Source organism: Coptis chinensis, chromosome 6 (genome assembly GCF_015680905.1).
Source record: "Coptis chinensis isolate HL-2020 chromosome 6, ASM1568090v1, whole genome shotgun sequence".
NCBI lineage: Eukaryota > Viridiplantae > Streptophyta > Magnoliopsida > Ranunculales > Ranunculaceae > Coptis > Coptis chinensis.
This window is the reverse complement of record NC_141461.1, coordinates 1,620,617-1,637,161: the sequence shown is the minus strand read 5'-3', so window position 1 is coordinate 1,637,161 and position 16,545 is coordinate 1,620,617. Positions and strand designations below refer to the sequence as shown.

The following is a 16,545-nucleotide window of genomic DNA, read 5'->3' as shown; positions in this document are numbered from 1 at the left end:
AAAACAATCAAACACACTATCTAGAAAATTACAAATAATCAATTTTACAAGTACATATATACATGTTCAATTAGCTAGTGTAGTCTTTAGCCTTCACAATGTACCTAATTTAAGAAAATAAAAGCCAAAATATGCATGCACATCCACAAATCTCAGATGCAAATGATTCCCAAGTGAGACTTTACATAAACAATCCTAGCACATTTAATGCCGATTTTGTTGCAACCATGATTAAGAAGGGAGACATCAGATCATTAACTGGTTCCAATGGAGAGATTAGGAGGAACTGCAGGAGAACTAACTGAATATTTAGTTTCCTATTATAGCAAATATGGTCATATACTTGTATGTGTGTTCTTTTCCAATCTTGAAAAGGGGACTCATCTTGCTGTCTCCTGTTATATAGAAGTATGTCGACCTGTTTTTGGTTTTTACACACTACACCATAATTACATGCTTATAGTAAATAATGCAGACTTGAAAAAAAAAATAGCTAAAACCATTTTCTTTAAAGAGAGAAAACTCCACACACTTTCTAGTTTCTACTATATTATGGTTTAAATCAAAACAAGCTTAGTCACATGTTTGAATGGACTAGACGCGAGAGCAATAAGCATGTACTAAGTAAATGCAGTTGTGCCTATGTTGTTGTAAGATGCTATGTGAGCCCCAAATCCAACATTTAAGGACCCCTGTACACAAATACACGTTTTCGTACTGGAACTATCATACCCCTGTAAAATTAATGGAATGTTTTTTGCAATTTCTCAAGTACCAACTCTAAGATTTTCATTCCAAACATGTTTGTGACACCAATACAGTTCTTTAACTTCCTTACATAGAGGTAAAGCATCATGATAGTAATCATCCTTGAACACATGAGTTTGACTATTTACCAACATGCATTATCAAACATAGAATAATTGCCCGTAAAAAAACAGCAATAAGTCCCATATATAAACATTTATCCAAACATTCTAAGTACATCCGCAAATTCAACTCAAGTTCATCAAAATTCTAAAATCCAAAATTTAAAGCAACTTGCTTTCAACATTTAAACTCAAGTAAAAAAATTGCATCGCCTTTTATTCTATGAAATTCTACACATGAGACAAAGATATAGCAAAGAAATATAAAAAATTCGAGACTCAAATACCGAACCGATAAAGTAGTAGAAATTTCGGGCCGAAAGCTCTCCACCGACCGCCATTACAACACCAAAACAATGAGGAATCTCCACTTCAAATTAAATGAATTTTTAGAAGGAAAAAGACAATGAACCCAGTTTGTGAATTAGTAGTATGTTGAAATCTTTTGCTTTCTCGGTAAAAGGTATGAAAAAGGGTTTTGAGATTACAGCCGCCTAGTTTAGTTTGGAAAAGAGAGAAAATAGTTAGGTCTATTTTGTTTTGGGTTCTTTGTTTTCGATAATTTGTGCTTTTCAGAAAGAGGAGGAGGGGTTGAAGGACAGAAAGAGGGACAAGGGTCACCATCAAAGATAAAAAAAACCCTAACCTAACCCAGCGGCTGTGAGAGAGAAAGAGAGGTTTTCTATTTTGACATACTGACGACGATTTCTTTTTTGTTTCCCTATTTTTGAAATTTCGAAGTTGTTTTGGTTTTTTGGATTTGTAACACTTTTCCAATGCTTTTTAAGCGTTAGCAATTAATTCCGGACATTCACTCAAATAAACCAACGCTTACAACATTTAGCGTTGGCAATTTACTAACGGTAAATAAGCGTTGCAAAGCAAAAAAAGTGCGTGTTGCAAATATCCTATTATGGTGTAGTGTTAGGCTTACAGTCTAGTTTATTGGGGTTTAGGGTTAGGGTCTAGTTTATAGGGATTTAGGGTTTAGTGTCTAGAGTTTTAGGTTTTAAGCTTAGGTCAGGGTCTAGTGTCAAGTGGTTTAAGGTTTCTCTTTCTCTCTATCTCCGTACGTATTTTCAATAACCAAAAACAAAACAAGTATACACTAAACTGTTAACCCTTTCATAACAGACCCTAAACCTAAACCCTAAACCGTATGACATTAGACCCTAAGTCTAAACTTTAAACCTATAGACCATAAACCAACTCGTTGCATTTCATAGTAGTTGGTCGAACTCACTATATTTTAAAATGTATTGTGCATCTGCATTTCAAATTACATATAAATAAGTTTATTACATGGGTGGTTTTTATTTGTGATACCCCATATGCATTTTAAAATTTATGTAATTTTTAGAGATTATAGGAGAGGTAATCTCATTGTTTTTCGGCCTTCACACAGAAGTAGTTGCACATAATTAAAAGATGATATTTTTGTCAATTGTTTTAGAAAATGGGTAACCATGTGTCAGATTCTATTCTAGTTATGGTCAAACTCGGGTGTAAAAACTAAAAATATTATGCCTCAGTTTTTTCAGTCTAAACAATTCTTAACCGACTCCCTTAAACTAATTCCCTGTAAAATGAGTCTGAAGTCTGAACAAATTTTAGGCATTACTAAACCTTGATTAGAATGGCCGGCATGAGTGCTAACTCAACTGGTAAATAACCAAGCTAGCTAGTGGTGAGAGCCATTCTCCGTGCTAAATACCCAAGCCTTAAACTAATGAGTAAGGAAAACAAAGCGAGTGGTGAGAGCCATTCTCACCACTCGCCACGCTAAACGCAATTCTGCGCAATTATTTTTGGAAGGGTTATAGGCTATTAAAAAAAAGGCTGGCCAAACAGGGAGTATCTTTGACTGAGAATGAGGAGTGTATCGCTGTTGGTAGGCCAACCTAGCTGCACAAGTGGGAAGCTCCATTCCAAATATTTTTCTGATTTGTATGAGTTTGTAATAGGTTATGATATAGACATGACTTGTAGAGAATGAAATAGGGGGCAGCATGTTGCCCACCCTATACACCATCCCCTTTTATACTTCTGATACAGTTTTAATGAATTCAAACTTACCAAGCATAAAAAAAAAAACCCAAGCTAGCTAGTGAGCTACTCAAATAAGTCAGTTTGGATTCTAATAAGCTCAGCTCATTTCTCTGACTCGCGCGCTCAAGCTCGTTTCTATTATGATATGAGCTGAGCCTAAAATGATTTTTTATTGATCTAATCTGCAAAGTATTACGTACTGTTTTGCAAGATGTTTCATATATTGGCAAGAATCTTAGTTTTACTTTTATTTTTGTTTTATAGATGCAAGAAGCTTACTTGGAGGATTCAATATTCAATCAAAAGGTAATATATTCTACTCACTACTGCCAATGGGAATTTGGAATGAAGTAGTTCCACTCTATCTATTACTGAATACTATACGAAACTGATTTTTCCTTGGTTAAGATATTTTCGTATCAGCTAATCAAGGCCAAATCCCGTTCGAATTGATAAAAGATTCTGGTGTTTAGTATCACACTAGTCAGTCACGTACTATATTCACACCTGCATATCCCAGTTTCTACGATATATGACAGCGTGCAAGTTGGACTGAGTTGTTTCTTCTAGAGATAATGTGTGAGTTTTAGTTCAATAATATATCTCCTCTGCATGGTAAAACTTCAATATAAAACATGACTACCAAAAGCCGAGTAGAATATCTGCCTTTGGTTGTCGCAGAGAATAGCATAACTTTGTTATAGAAGGTCTGCCTTTGGCTGTCGCAGAGAATATAGTGTAACTGTTTGTGAACAATTTATGAAGAAATTATGCATCTATTAGTGGCTAGTGCTACAGTATATGGACTATAATAAGTTGTTAATAGGCTAAAACAGTAAAAATAAGGATATATCACTTAGTTTCTCTGTGTATATTAAAAAGAGTAAATTTCTGATTCGGCCATGATAATGTCATTTTGTTTTTAATCCAGCCATTGTCAGCAACTCGGTGCAAAAAGTTGCTGACATTACCCCACTAGTTGTTGGCAAAATGCGCTGAGTTGCAATTTGTGGCCAAATTGGGAACACATTGACATTATCATGGCCGAATCAGAAATTTACCCTATTAAAAATGGGTCATGTTACACGGACCCCATATTGTATTGGGCAGATCCAAAAAAAAAAAAACAATTATTACAAGTGTGTCATTCGTCCCAAAAAAAAACAATTATTACAAGTGTGTCATTGGTCTCAAAAAGTTGTTTTGTGTTGAGCACTTCCCAAACCAACGTGAATTTCTCATTTTCAGCCATTCTCTTCTATTATCTTCTCTTCTCTTCTACCATCCTAAATCTTAAACTATGAAAACTATATCCTAATACTAACATTAAACACTTAGGGTTTTGAATATGCACGTGACTGGTAAGATTTAATATGCATGTGTACAGCGATTGAATTTGAATGAGAAAATTAAAAACCCTTAAGCTTAAACGACTTGGAGTCGATTCGTTGTGCACACCAAATGGTGCGGTCACACCGTCGGATTGAGTCAAAAGCGATGATGCCATATGCCGTTGGGGATTTGGACTTAGAAAAATTCCCAAACGATATGGCCACACCATTTTGGACTAAATCCCCAACGATATGGCCACACCGTTTGAGATTTGAACTTTGAAAAATATAAAGTTACGTTTTTGGCTCTTGACCAGGTGTGGTCACATCGTTTGGACTAAGTCCCAAACGATGTAGCATCGTTGGGACTTAGTCCAAACGATGTGACCACACCGGTAAGTTTTTTTCTAAGTCCAAATCCTAAACGACATGGCCACATCATTTTGGACTTAGTCTAGACGGTGTGACCAGACCGTTTGGTTTGCACAACGAATGACCTAGCCGGATCGTTTAAGCTTGGGGTTTTCGAATTCAACTTTTTGGGACCAATTCAATGACACACTTGTAATAATTGTTTTTGACTTTTTGAGACCAATGACACACTTGTAATAATTGTTTTTTTTTTGTCTGCCCAACACAATATGGGATCCGTCAGTAACAAATACCTTAAAAATGGTATGTAACGAGGTTCAACCTTATCATTTAGTATTATCGATCTCCTAATTCTTCAGAAAATCAACGTGGTTCTCAACTCTGAATGTTGAATGCTAAATGGCCCACATTTTGAATGGTGAACTAAAAAAATACATGTTTGTTTTTTGTCATAAATATCCTATTCTGAATGCCGAATATAAATCATTTGGCTATTTTTACTATTGCAATCTATTTGAACACCAACTTGATTGCATCTAAGAACTTCATGTGTGTCCCCTCCTCCAATAGGTATTTTTATTTAACTAACACAACCACTGCACCTTTAATTTTAAAATAGATATTTATATAAGCCAAACTCATAATAGTTCATCGAAACAATTAAATTGAATTTGTTCTCTCTAATCTTTCTTTTTTTTAAGGAGTGAATGAAGTATATATGTAGAAATATATATCATTGTAATTTTTTTCGATACCATGCATGCATGTATAAGCAGTGGCGGAGCCAGGGGACTAGGGTACTCCCTGGCTCACCCTTAACTTTCCTGGGAAAAAAATATAGTATCAATGTACCACTCGAAGAAAAAAAAAAAAAAAAAAAAAAAAAACCTTCACGCACTCCACTTCTCCTCCCTAACTCTCTTTTCAATTATTCTATTAAAAGTCTTCTACTCTTCTTGACTTCTTGTGGAGTAACTAGGTAAGACTCACATTATTTAATTTCTTGTTTTCTATTTTATCTTTTTGTACTGATTTCTAAACCATATTATTTAATGACAACTCTTCCTTAATTTCTTGTCGTGAATTCACTAAATACTTAGGTTTGCAACTGTAAGAGCAATTTGTCGGTTATCTATTATGGTTAATTAGGTCTATTTCAGTTGTATTTAGGAGTTTTGGGAGTCAATGTGTTCTATTGTTAATTATAGCTATCATTATTGCGACTGCCGACTGAGACCTGAGGTGTGTTTAATTAAATGGCCCTTAATTTCTTGTCGTGAATTCACTAAATACTTAGGTTTGCAACTGTAAGAGCAATTTGTCGATTATCTATTATGGTTAATTAGGTCTATTTCTGGTTGTATTTAGGAGTTTTTGAGGGGAGTCAATGTGCTCTATTGTTAATTATAGCTATCATTATTGCGACTGCCGACTGAGACCTGAGGTGTGTTTAATTAAATGGCGGAGTTCATTTTTGTTAGTCGATGGAGGTTGTGTTAGGAACTTAGGGATGAGTTTTTATGGCAGATGCAAGATCCCATATTAGTGTTCCTTATGAAGATTGAAGATGTTCCAACCCATGCTAGGGTGTTGGAAAATAATGACTGTAAATAGGTCTTTATGTAGATATGATGACTTTTGGTTAGAGGTTGTGGAAATGGACTCGTTACTCGCTAATGAAGCTGGTAAACTCCGTATGTGATCCTGGTTAATGTGACGTTTGCTGCTTCTGTAGGTGTTCAATAAGGAATTTGTACCATGATCTTGTTTGACTAGTGTTTTCATTATTTGTTCAGTGGTGGGTTTTAAAATGTTAAAAATGCTCCTATTGAGAATTTTTACTCTTGTAACAATGCACTGCTTGCCAGTACTTGCCCCACGTTTCTGCAAAGGGTTGCATACATTAGCGTTGGAATTTTCCCTTTCACTTTAATATTCCTCGTTTAGTTGTCTACAGCTTTCTACCGGCTCTTGCCCTCTTCTCTAGACATTACATTTTAGAGACTCTTGATCAAATATTCCTATTGTATCGTTTTTTAAGATATTTGATGTTCGAAATACTTGTTTTGTGGTTGCATTTGAATTATTAATTAGTTAAAATAAATTAGTTATTTATTTTTGTATGTTTGGTTGTCTGGGTGGCTCACCCTCACTCAAATTCAAATTCCTGGCTCCGCTGTATAAGCAAGAGGTGGCCATATGCATGTTTAAGTAAGAGGTGCCATAATTGTTGTACCAGTAAAGATCTTTAATAAACCTATTATTCAAGGACCATCCAACGCATGACATACCATGTGGAACAAGGTGGGACTTTCTTTTATCATTTTATGATGAGGCAATACTTGAACTGGCCATCTCAATCGTGAGTCTCGCCTTTAAACCAAGTGGCTACCTTGCCCAAGCACTCCCCAACGTCAGGCAAGGACATTCAAGCGTTGCTCCTCCTGGACAAGAGCATATAGGCAGTATGTCATCCCAAGCAAGTAGAGTCCTAGAGACATGTCTACCTTTCTATTATCTCTGGGTTAATCTTCGTTGAACTCGTAACGTTTCAATCGTGATCCCACTTGGCAAATACAATTCAAAATAGAAATTTTTAGTTTTAGGAATGCAGAAAATTGGATTACATTGTTGGTGTGTATTTCTCTCTTACAAGTACAACCATAAGCAAGTCGCAACACTGACGGAGTGTACAGGTACAAGCACAACAAATGTCTGCTTCCTTCCATGACATACATTTTTTTTTCAATTCGAATCTAGTAATATTGAGGAAAAACTATGAAGGATGAAAAACCGATTTTAAAAATAATTACACTTGCATTGTGATGTCAAAGTAGACAAATTTTAATTTTTCTGTACGCATTTTAATAACCAAACTTGTTGAAACAGACTATCGTTTGTCCACCCCTGGAATCCAACGTGCTTTCACAACTTGTTTCTTTCAAATTGTCTTGCAGATTTAATATTCAAGCAAGTGGTGCAGCATGGTTTATATAAAAAAACGTGGGCCAAATAAAAGTTTATTTTTTTGGCTTAGTTGACCTTTAGTAGCAAATCAAAGACGAGTCTTCAATTTTTACTATCTTCAATTATTAGTTAGAATTCAACCATATTGTTTTGAAGTGGCAATTCTTCCTATCAAATTATCAAAATTGATGATCTGGAATTTAAAAAACATCCCCACTCTTAATCCTAAAACATCCAACCAAAACAAGATAATATATCCACCCTACTCCAATAATAGACAAATCTTGAAACAAAGAACCTCCAACAGAACAGGAAAACAGACCTTTCATTGTAGATTTGTAGTCCAAGATACATCACCCCTTTCTGGGGCGTTTGGTCATAGTAAGAATAAATAAATAAACAATTTGGTATCAATCTATTTAGCAGAATAAACGCAAGGCACTCAATGAAATATTGAAATGAAACTAAATTTTTCCATACGCTTACAAACCAAGCCACAGATACGAATATGGCTAAAATAAGTACAACATGGGAGGCGATTGCTGATTCATGAAGTAGTTGCCTTTCGTAATTGCTGGTTTTCAAAATGATTACACATTTTCTTTCTATTTTTTTATTTATTTTATGATAAATGGTTCTTCATGCTATTTAAACTGTTCACTCGGAATAACTTAAATTGGAAAGGAGAATCAACCTCAACAAAACTACAACTTTATCTGTCTCTTGCTAACCATATCCAAAGCTTGTAGCGGTGAATTGCACACCTAATGAAACATCAGATCCAATGCAGGTGAATCTAATATTTTCATCACCAAATGCCCATTTGTTTCTGGACTTTGGAACTATTAGAACTCTTGCCACCCTTGTCCTTATAGGAATTTCTCGAGGCAATTGGCCTCCGCCTCCCATGAGCTGCTCCAATTGCATGCCGTCTCTGCTTGTGCAAACGCTTTGCAGTGTCAGTGTCAGCATCGTTTGGGTCCTGATTACCCTCCTAATGGAAAAGTATTAAAGTCTTCACTCGAGCAAAAAAAGAATATTATAATAAGTAACATAAAAGGACGGCTCAAGTAATACCTCTTCACTTGCATGTAATGGCTCATGTCCAATGCTTTCAACAGATTTATCCTCACCAGTTTCATCCTTTTCATCAAGAATTCCCGCTTGTTAGCATGTAAACAAAAAAATTGGCGTATTACTATATTTGTGTGTGTGTGTGTGGGGGGGGGGGGGGGTGTAATAACTAGCGTTATGATTAGCACTGAAACCAACACTGCATGCTCATCTATAGATAATATGGATGTATTGTACATAAAACAACATTATGAAATTTACCACTGCAAGACACTTGAAAAATATCTGAACATCACTACAACTTAATAATGATTTAACATTTGGTATCAAAACCCAAATAGGAAGAAACTAGACAATAATGTGAAAAAGATCATCCCAAGCATACCTTCTCACTTGCTTGCAGCGTCTCCAGTCCATTGTTGACATCAGCATTACATAAATGCTTATCCTCGCTCCTTTCCTTGTTTTTGGTACTCACAGTTGATTCCTGCTAAAATAGGAAACGGGCATAAACATCATTTTCAATAGAATAAACATGAAAAGTAGTGGAAATGTAGCTATGCAGTAACACAATGCAAAACACTAACAGTTAATGGTTCAGAATCATGTTGGATGGCAGTAAATATAGCATCACCAATTCACAATAAACTTAAATATTGCATCTACCTATGCATGTGAAGATACCTGAACAGGAATGGGAGCCAATAAATTTTTTCCTAAAGTTTCTACTGGAAATACAGTCAGCAGATATGAAAATTGATAAAACACAAAATGAATCTCTATTAATGTATAAGGTATTGATTATGTAATTGTAAAAGAAAAGAAAAAAGATAGAGAGTGGGTATCAACTTAAGCTAGCAGTTATAATATAAGTAGGAAACACTTGGAGTATCAGCAGAAGTTAGGAGATGAAAGCAAAACATAGAGGGAGATGGAAACTGTGAAAGTCCAAGGAGGATGAGCTGCCTTTGTCTTTAAGAGCCTCAGGAAGCAAGCCTCTTGAGGTTAAAAACCAATGCTTGGTGTTAATCAACAAACATGTCCCCTTGTAATTATAAAAATTCTATCAACTGAATATACTGGAACGACAACCTACTTGATCCCCCAAATTCAAGGAGCCCATATTCTTGATGCCAACTTCAATGTATCTTTCATCCTCAGTGTCAACATCAGACTCGCTATCATCTGACTCGTTATCAATCTCATTTGTTCCAGTCAAAGCCTGTATCATACAACTGCATCAGAACTCGGGAAATAATATATATATCAATAAAGCAGGCAATTAAATGAATCAATAACTGTTGTTCCAAATAAACTACTTCAGGACATATATGACCAGTTGCATTACAATCAAATCAAAACAACAACATGGATCTAGCTTCTCCTAAGTGTGAGCAACACTCAAATCGACTCCCCCCCTCCTTAATAAAAATTGTTATGAAAATGTAGGGTTTTGATCCCAGGTCTAACGTAACAACTCCCACAGACTTTAACAAACATGCCAGTTGGCACCTGCACTTGAGCTAACACAATTACAAATTTTCTAGTTACTCCACCTCATTAAAGCACACATAACAGCACTTTAAAAATTATATGAAGAGGAACCACAACCACTTCAGCTTTAAAGATTTCTGGTCTAGCTACAAGAAAGTAGCATGATACGGATTTGAAGAGATAAACAATGAATAAAATTACGCCAAGTAGCGAAAGTTCAAATTGTTAGTTGACTCTAACAGTATACTTTTGTGCAATTTTCAACATCAATCTTGAAATGAGCTACATGTTTTTGCTTTTATTCATCTCCTCTTCCATTGGAAAAAGCACTCCTACTTCTACACGTGTCCCTGTCTTTGAAGTAGATATGCTATCCTTACATACTCTAACGCACTCTATCGCCTGTAAGGCCCCTCCGGATACTAAAGCTTCTTCACATGGTATGTATTTTACTACCCTTACGATGCAATGGCCCAACATTTTCAAATTAGACCATTACTGCCATCATTAAGCAAAATTATACATTTCTTTACTGAATTAGAAATTTAGGATACCCACATTTTATTTATTTATTTATTATATTAGGTTTCAAGAAACCCAACAAGAAAAGAATCAAAATGAATGTGTAAGAATACAAGCTCCAAAACAAGCTTATAGAGTTAAAAGGAGCACAACACAAGCATCTTCCTATTCAGAAGGGTATCATCAATTTAAACTACTAACATTTCCCTGTTTTCTTTTTTATCAATAAAATATGATGTACAATAAAATTGGTAAACTAGTAACCAGCTGTTTGTGGTAGCAGTGTGGCACAACTCTATATAGGGTAGCACCTTCATTTCTCCTACCGTGAACAATGAACAAGGCCACCTTTAGTATCATCAAAGGATTGTCTTCTTCATTAGACAAAATTAACACTGAATAAAGAGCAAGAGTTCACCCAATTACCTTCTCTATTTCTTCCTGGTTCTTTCTGGTAAATCCACTGGCCTCAAGTTCCTTGTCTAGGAAACCAAACGATTTCTCTATTGAAGAAAAAGAAGGCCTTCCACTGGTGTCTTTATCCAAATCTGACCTATCACATTAAATTCAGTTTCCTCTTGAAAAGATATGTTAAACCTAGAAACCAGATGTGGGAAACAAGCAATCAGAATGCAAGAAACGACCCACCCAGAAAACCAATGTTTCACAAGGGCCCTTTGCGGGAAGAGGGGAACAAACAAAAGGGTTTGCCCCATCAAAGGTTGGGAAAGAAGAGGTCATCTCCATCAAAATTCAAAGGCCTCTTATTTTGGTCGCCAACGGTGTTTAAAGAGTCCACGGAAGTGCCCTTTGACGACTTTGTTACCATAAGGGGTATCCTTTCCAGTTAGAACTTCAACAGATAAAATTTGGGCCTTTTAGCATGCTTGATGGATGTAATGCTATTATTTTTTCTTCAAAACTCTAGTTACCCCAAACGACCTTTGCTCGGTTTGAGAACATAGAATTTGAAATACAATTAAGGGTTATATTGACATACCCCCCCACCACTAGTTGCAATTAGGATTACCCCCCCCATAATAATTGAAATTAGGATTTCCCCCCCAACTTAACAGTCAATAGGAGTCAACCAACAGTTTCCGTCAGTTGACTGGTCAAGAATCATGAATTGTCCTAAATGCCCTTTTTCTATGGAAATTACAAAATTAGCCATTAACACTGTTCTCTATCAACATTCCAGCTCGAGGGTTTTGAGAGTTGGTCGTAGTGTGAAGGCTCCTATAACTACATCAATTCTCTATCAATAAAACAACTGTGAGCTTTCTCCGTTCATATTTATTTTCACTATAATGTACTTCCGCTTTCTCTGTTCAAGAAGACTAGATAGAGCAAAGGGGTTTTTGAATCGTGGAGATTCAACAAGTATATTATTGCGTTTTGTTGAAGCCCCATTTCTCATTAGGTCCATTTCCAGCAACCCCACACATAACAACTCATTCACAGTCTCTTACCTCGTTAATTCGTGTGGTTTGTCTCATGAGAAAGCTGTTTCTGCATCCAAAAAAGTCCAATTTGAGACCTTCACCAAACCAGATTCCGTTCTTAACCTTTTAAGAAACTATGGATTCACTGACACCCACATCTCCAAATTCATTCAAGACCGCCCAAAATTACTATCATCTGATGCTGATAAAACCCTTAAACCCAAACTCGACTTTTTCAACTCTATTGGTGTTTCTGGCCCTGAGCTTGCCCAAATCATTTCAATGAACCCAGACATCTTGTTGAAAAGCTTAGAGAACAAAATTATACCATCCATTGCTTTCCTTAAAGGTATTTTTCATACAGAAAGTGATGTCATAACTGTGCTTAAACATTCAAAGTGGGTTATTTATAAAGATCCACAAAAAAGGCTTGCACCCAACATTGCGCTCTTGAGAACTCATGGCGTGCAGTTCCAATATTTTGAAGCTACTACTACTTAAATGCTAACACATTATTGATGGTTCGGTTCAGTGAGGTTGTCGAGGAAACTAAGAAAATGAAGTTTGACCCTTCAAAAATAGATTTGTTCAAGCAATTAGGTGTATTGTCAGGCTTGAGCAAATCATCCTGGGATGCAAAATGTGGCGTTTTCAAGAGTTGGGGTTGGTCTGAAGAGGTCATACTCATGGCATTCAAACGGCAACCTTTCTTTATGAGCTTATCTGTGAAGAAGGTAATGAGCTCAATGGAGTTTCTAGTGAACAAGATGGGTTACGATCCGTTACTAGTTTCCAAGTGCCCACAGCTTCTAAACTTAAGTTTGGAGAACAGGATTATTCCAAGGTTATCAGTAATCCAAGTTTTAGTCTCAGATGGGATAATTGCAGAAGCTCACAACATCAGTGCTTTGTTGATAATGGAACCCTCGAGCTGGAATGTTGATAGAGAACAGTGTTAATGGCTAATTTTGTAATTTCCATAGAAAAAGGGCATTTAGGACAATTCATGATCCTTGACCAGTCAACTGACGGAAACTGTTGGTTGACTCCTATTGACTGTTAAGTTGGGGGGGAAATCCTAATTTCAATTATTATGGGGGGGTAATCCTAATTGCAACTAGTGGTGGGGGGGTATGTCAATATAACCCTACAATTAAATATCCCTGAGAAGGTTCTAGCTAATTTTGGAAACAAATTCAGAAAGGGTGGTGACACAAGATGTTAAGAAAGACAAAGAAATAAACTGGTTGCAAAAAAAAAAACATGCAGTAGCTCCATAACTACTTCTAGCATTATATCCATTACCTCTTCTTGAAGAATTTAAAAATGCATTCAACATCACGGTCAAAGTACCTGAAACAGGGGAAGGAATTTTTAAAAACAGGCTTTTCTGTGCATCTGAAAGAATGACACTTAAGAGAAACATCTAATTAAGATCATGAAGTCAAACTCAATTCAAGGAAATCTTTTAAGTATATCTGATTACAGAAACAGCAATGTACATACATCTGGGCATTAGAGTGAGTTACAGAGACCATCTGAGGGAAGTCGATCATCGTCACCTTCTCATCATCGTCAATCTACATCATAAGAAAATTAAATTGATATATTAAAAATAATGGTACCAGAGAAAAAGTACAGGAATGAGGGGAAAATATTGAAAATAATATATTGCGTACCATTATATTAAATTCGTTGAAATCACAATGAATAAGGCCATGTTCCGCCATACGAATGACTAGATCCATGATTGTTCCAAAGACCACATCAGGGTTTTGCACTTGCTTCACCTGCACACTACACGTTTGGGAGGGAGGGGGATCTATTCAGTGTCTACGTAGCTAAAGACGTGTTAAACTAATGTCTGTCAAACACAAACATAATTCTGATGTACATAAATTAGAAACAGTTCAGATATGGCAAACAATAGCTTATCCAACCAAAATGAGTCAACAGATGCTATTTTATTCTGGTAGGAAAATCATGTCTCCGCCTCTCTGCATCTTACAAATTCAAAGCAATGTCAAATTGGCTGTAGAGTGGCTCAGCTTAAAACCTGTAACTTGGAAGAGTGGCAAAACATTTTGTAGAAGCTCATGTGTGACTTTCTTTGGGGTTCAACTAATGAGCAAGGAGATACCACCTAATCTCTTCGAAATAAATGACGAGGACTCAGGGTTCCAACGATTCATTTTTCAATTATTCATTAATTAAAGGTGGCTAACTTGAACCTTCACATTGCTAACCAATGGGAAAAAAAAATGGTTCGAGTATGTGTATACTCTTCCTTAAATGGACATTCAATCCCGACAACCTAGATAAGGAGGTCTTTTCTTTCTCCAGGTTCCCCAACATATAATGGGGTACGAAGGCGTGAGGGGAAGCACATTCATCCAGGGAGCAGTTTTATCTTCTACATCATTGCTCTACAACAACAACAATATTAATAATAACAACAACATTAATGTATACCTGTACAGCCATATGATCCTAAAGGCTTCACATTAAGGATGCAATTATCATCATATTTCGTGTGAAGATGGGGGTCGACTATGAGTTGATGGAGTAGTCTTCCTTTTTTGTTTCTTTTACGTTTTTCTTTTGTAGCTTGTAAAGTAGGTTATGTAAATCCTACTTCTATTTGATTTGGATATGTAAATATATACGTATACTTTATCAACCCAAAGGAAAAAAAACTATTATCATTGACAGTTAAAATTGAATTCTTACAGTGGATAACCAGGTACAAGTGACATAACCACACAATGCCTATTGTGCTCCACAGCATCAGGAACAGGGAAACCATGGGCTTGCAAAGCCTGCATGAGTGAAGCACCATACATTATTTACAAACATAGTGCTCGGGAATTAAAATCTAGTCAAACGCACATTTTGGAAAAAATATGAAAGAAGGATGCGAGAAGGAACCTTCATGAAGGAATATTCTTTCAATGCAGCCAGGCGCGACAAGTAGAGCCAATTATAACTTTGACGGTGCTTCAAATAATCACGCTTAGATTTCACAGCCCTAAAAGAAACTCTACCCAACCTATGCAACTTTATCGCCAAAACCTTTCCATCTTCCGTAGCAACCTCAAATATATCTTACAAAATAGTCATCACTGCCAATATCAATAATCAACATAAATCCATATATTATCAAAACTCCATGCAATAAAATATCTGCTTACCAGACTCTTTCCCGACACCCAACTGCCGACCAACCGCTGTAAACACTCCCCGTTTAACCAAAGTACTTATTGCGAGATAATCATAACCAAGGTATGTCAACCGAAACCCATCGTCTGCAAACAACAAACTATTATCAAATCCATCTTTAAATGAGGCCATTTGCTATTAAATTACTGCCTACTTACATTTCGTAGAGTCGTGATGTACCAGCTTATGCTTAAGTAAATTTTTCAACACCTTGTAAGTACCTCCACGCCTAAAACGCATAAATAAATTGTCTTTTATATATAACACAGACACTATAATTAAAAAAACACAATAATTTAGCTTTTAGAATATTATTATTACTTTAAACATGCAATTCTGTCAATAAGCTCGACCGGGACAATTTCATGCTGCAAATGATTCAAATAAACGAATTTAGAGCCCAATAAAAATTAGTAAATAAAAAAAGTAAAGATTATACATTTCGCATTCCCATTTCGACAGCAGTAAGAACCCGGAAATCATCTTTGGATAGATATCGTAACGCGTTCACGTCAAGCTTCATACTGTTTTTTGTTTTTTTTATTTATTACGGTTTAAGGGATAGAGTGATATGAGAAGAAGAGAACACGGGGGGGTGGGTTAGGGTTTTTGGGACAAACAAGTGATTAGTATGGGGTGAGAATAGCCAAAGAACAAAATCCCGATAAATGTTGAAATGTTTATTAGTTGTGAAATTTAGAGTGTTGGGGCATATAATTTGCGCGAAATAAAAACAAATAACTTTCCAACCGTCTAGTAAAAGTGGGTTATGGCCTAGGTTTTGAAGTATGAGTCCGGCTCTCATTAAGCTCTCATTTTTTTTATTATTTTACATTATATTTATGTATTATATTTTAATTATTTAAATTGTATAAAAAAAATCGCTAAATTAGTTTTCAATAGAGGATAGATTATAATATAATATAGCATATGTGTTTTTTTGTAATTGATTGAATGGTAGGTATATAAGTCATGTATAAAATGTAAATATTTTAAGAGAATTATCTCTTCCACCATCATCTATATATATATATATATATATATATATATATATATATATATATATATATATTCTAAAGGCATAAGAATTAGTTTTGTATATTTAGTTAAAATTGATATACATAATTAAAGTATGATAAAAATAAATAAAAAATCATTAAAAAAAATAAATTAGTAAAATATAATTATACCGGGTCCAACCCA

The 16,545-nt window shown here is 35.6% G+C and overlaps 2 protein-coding genes and 1 non-coding gene across 3 annotated transcripts; 2 read left to right on the top strand and 1 right to left on the bottom strand.

Moving 5' to 3' along the window:
* The first annotated feature begins 2,585 nt into the window (after nt 1–2,585).
* Nucleotides 2,586–2,715, top strand: LOC147490590 (U12 minor spliceosomal RNA). Its single transcript, XR_015200552.1, has one exon. It is a non-coding gene; the product is annotated as a U12 minor spliceosomal RNA (small nuclear RNA).
* Nucleotides 2,716–8,030: 5,315 nt separating this feature from the next.
* LOC147490588 (serine/threonine-protein kinase rio2-like) lies at nt 8,031–15,932 on the bottom strand. Its single transcript, XM_086566329.1, is given in 15 exon segments — nt 8,031–8,582; nt 8,666–8,731; nt 9,048–9,149; nt 9,759–9,884; nt 11,105–11,236; nt 11,239–11,275; nt 13,429–13,476; nt 13,630–13,703; nt 13,803–13,920; nt 14,854–14,942; nt 15,052–15,227; nt 15,315–15,428; nt 15,501–15,571; nt 15,664–15,710; nt 15,782–15,932. Coding segments are annotated over 15 exon segments (1,470 nt in total). The 5' UTR covers nt 15,866–15,932; the 3' UTR covers nt 8,031–8,396.
* On the top strand, nt 11,874–13,173 carry LOC147490589 (uncharacterized). The gene is made up of 2 exons (XM_086565254.1): nt 11,874–12,593; nt 12,656–13,173. Exons 1-2 carry the CDS (start codon nt 11,989–11,991, stop codon nt 13,080–13,082), a joined length of 1,032 nt encoding a protein of 343 aa, XP_086421380.1. The 5' UTR covers nt 11,874–11,988; the 3' UTR covers nt 13,083–13,173.
* Nucleotides 15,933–16,545: the final 613 nt, after the last annotated feature.